This window comes from Anarrhichthys ocellatus, unplaced genomic scaffold (assembly GCF_004355925.1).
Source record: "Anarrhichthys ocellatus isolate YVR2014 unplaced genomic scaffold, GSC_Weel_1.0 scaffold15, whole genome shotgun sequence".
Lineage (NCBI taxonomy): Eukaryota > Metazoa > Chordata > Actinopteri > Perciformes > Anarhichadidae > Anarrhichthys > Anarrhichthys ocellatus.
In genome coordinates, this window is record NW_022280045.1 from 346161 (window position 1) to 348728 (window position 2568).

The following is a 2568-nucleotide window of genomic DNA, read 5'->3' on the forward strand; positions in this document are numbered from 1 at the left end:
TGTGTGTGTGTGTGTGTGTGTGTGTGTGTGTGTGTGTGTGTGTGTGTCCTGTGCTGTGCTGTGTGTATTCAGGGAACTCACGGGAGGGAAGGTCAGCCTGCAGGGAAACATGGATCCTTGTGCTCTCTACGCTCCAAAGGTAAACTCCACTCCCACTCTGGTTTATTCTCCCACATGGATGGAATGTTTATTTATTTGTTCTTTATTTTTTTAACCTTCTCTATTGACTTAATTTTGAAAGAGACAAAACCTCTCCAGATACCCTCTCAGCCATCCCCAGTAACACAACACTCTCTGTGAAGGAGGAGAAACTGAACAAGCAGAACATTAAATATCATTTTAATAATTAGTTACAGAGTTAAAGAAATACATTTGATTTAATAGAATGTATTACATTTAAAAATGTAAGACATTCTAAATTGTTCTGACTTGTTTTCTGTGAGTACTGAAGTCCGATTCACTGAACTCTTAATTGGATGAACTTGTTGTGAACTGCTCCTTTAAGCCTGTTGAATGTCAGCCGTTCATCGCCCCTAATATTGCAATACGCCGCTGCCTGTTCCGCTCCGTTGTATAACGTCACACTGGTTTGTTTCCTTGCACTTTCTGAATATTCCCCCTCGGTATGTACCGTGTGTCTTAAACATACAGTTGAGCTTCAGCAGGAACAACGCATTCTGTTCCTTTGGAAATCACAATTCCTTCATTTCATTCTCAGGAATATTGGGATTAAAATGGGTTAGTTTAAGAGGAGTAATGTTAGATCTATACCGTCATAGTTTGTATCCGGTATGTTCCAGATATGTCTCTGTGGAGATCAGCATTTTGGATTTTTTTTTTTTTTTTATTAAATGACAAAAGAAGGGAAAGAAAATAACAGAAAACTCTACCGCTAGTCTCAACTACTGCTATTCTGAAGCCGTAGCTGAGCCCCGACTTATGTGACGGGTCTTCCTCTTCCTCTTCCTCAGGAGTGCATTTCAGACATTGTGAAGAAGATGCTGGAGGGTTTCGGCACGAGGGGCTACATCGCCAACCTGGGCCACGGCCTCTACCCGGACATGGACCCGGAGAACGTGGGCGCCTTCGTGGAAGCCGTGCACCAGCACTCTAAACGGATGAACAAGCAAATGTAACGCTGCTTCTGTGTGAGCGAGCGGGCAATGATGATGGTGATCGGGGAACATGTACCTGCATTATTTTATTAAAAACGTTTAGAAGTTGAATAATTCATTCCTAGAGACTTTTTTTTTAGGAAGAGAACTAAACAACACTGTCCTAATACTAATGTTTGACGCACACATTCCCCAGTGTAGAACTGTTCATCACATAATAAAGACTTTGATCTGGCCGGGATTGGGTTGTGTTTCTATTGTTGAGTTTTACAAGTACATTTACGTCACAATCACATTTCAGTTGTAGGGATTTGTTTTATTATTGGATCTATTCAAAATGTTCATAAACAGCTTTGACTTTTAGATGAAAGCTATTTATATAATTTTTTTTAGCTATTTGTTGTCATCCAATCAAACTCCCCGTTCTGTCACTCCAGCACGTACTAATCCAAATGGAGAACCTTTACAAGCTCTTAATGTCCGTGAACAGCTTCAATCAAAGCGGAGCTCTTCATTAGTACGAGCAGCGTCTTTGTGAAAACCGAAGGCTGTGATTTGGCAAAACAGATTTCAGCGAGAGAGGCGTCGCTGCAGTTATGCAATAATTGTTGAAGGAAGAATGTCAGCGCGCAGCAGTTGATCATTCCGCCATCTAACATCTTAACGGTGAACAAAATCAGCGACTGGAACTCAGCATGAAGGTTTTAGTTTTGACCTCTGCAGAATGACAATCTTTTAAGAAATGCACATTTTACAGGAAGATGTCGTTCTTTGTCTGTTTTCATCTTTGGCTTCACCTTCATTAACTCGGACAAGGAAAATGGGCTCATGCAGTGAATCACATCCTGAGCATTCTGTCGCAGTTTTGGAGAATATTAAAGCATGTTTGTTTATCTGGCTGTTTTCATTGTCCAGTTAAATCAAGATCAAAGTAGTTGTTAGTAAAATGTACGTCATATTGTATTTTATATTAAGTTATTCAATTTCTTGAACAGGCTTTGAGTCGGATGTTAATTCTTCTTTGTGTGCGTAAGGGCAGAGTTCACATGTTTACGTCTTCATGGAGCTGCCGCCCTGTGGTCCAATACTCATGGGGGGGGGGGGCATTGCGGTCGAGTGCAATGTGAGCCGGGTGGAAGGCAAGGGCAGGAACTTAGGCCTGCAGACCCCTGGCATTGCAGACCAGCTCTAGAGACGTCTCGGGCGGGGCCCGGAACCAGAGCTGGTAGATCGTTACCAACTATACATACAGTTGGGCTCAGAAGGGCTGCAGCTGCTCAGGAGAGGTTATTTCAGGGTGCTGGAAAGGAGGCTCCGACCGATTTTCGTCGAACCTCAGATCCAGGAGGAGCAGGGCAGATTCCGTCATGGCCGTGGAACAGTAGACCAGGTCTTTACCCTTGCAGGTCTGCTGGAGGGGTCATGGGGAGTTTGCCCTTCTGGTCTACACGTG

The 2568-nt window shown here is 43.2% G+C and overlaps 1 protein-coding gene across 1 annotated transcript in view; it reads left to right on the forward strand.

Moving 5' to 3' along the window:
* The window catches only part of urod (uroporphyrinogen decarboxylase), a 6105-nt gene extending 4749 nt beyond the window's left edge, over positions 1–1356 (forward strand). Inside the window, exons 9-10 of the mRNA XM_031854414.1 lie at positions 73–139; positions 972–1356. Coding sequence (XP_031710274.1) covers positions 73–139; positions 972–1136 — 232 coding nt within the window. The 3' untranslated portion in view covers positions 1137–1356. The remainder of the gene's footprint in view (positions 1–72; positions 140–971) is intronic.
* The last annotated feature ends 1212 nt before the right edge of the window (positions 1357–2568 follow it).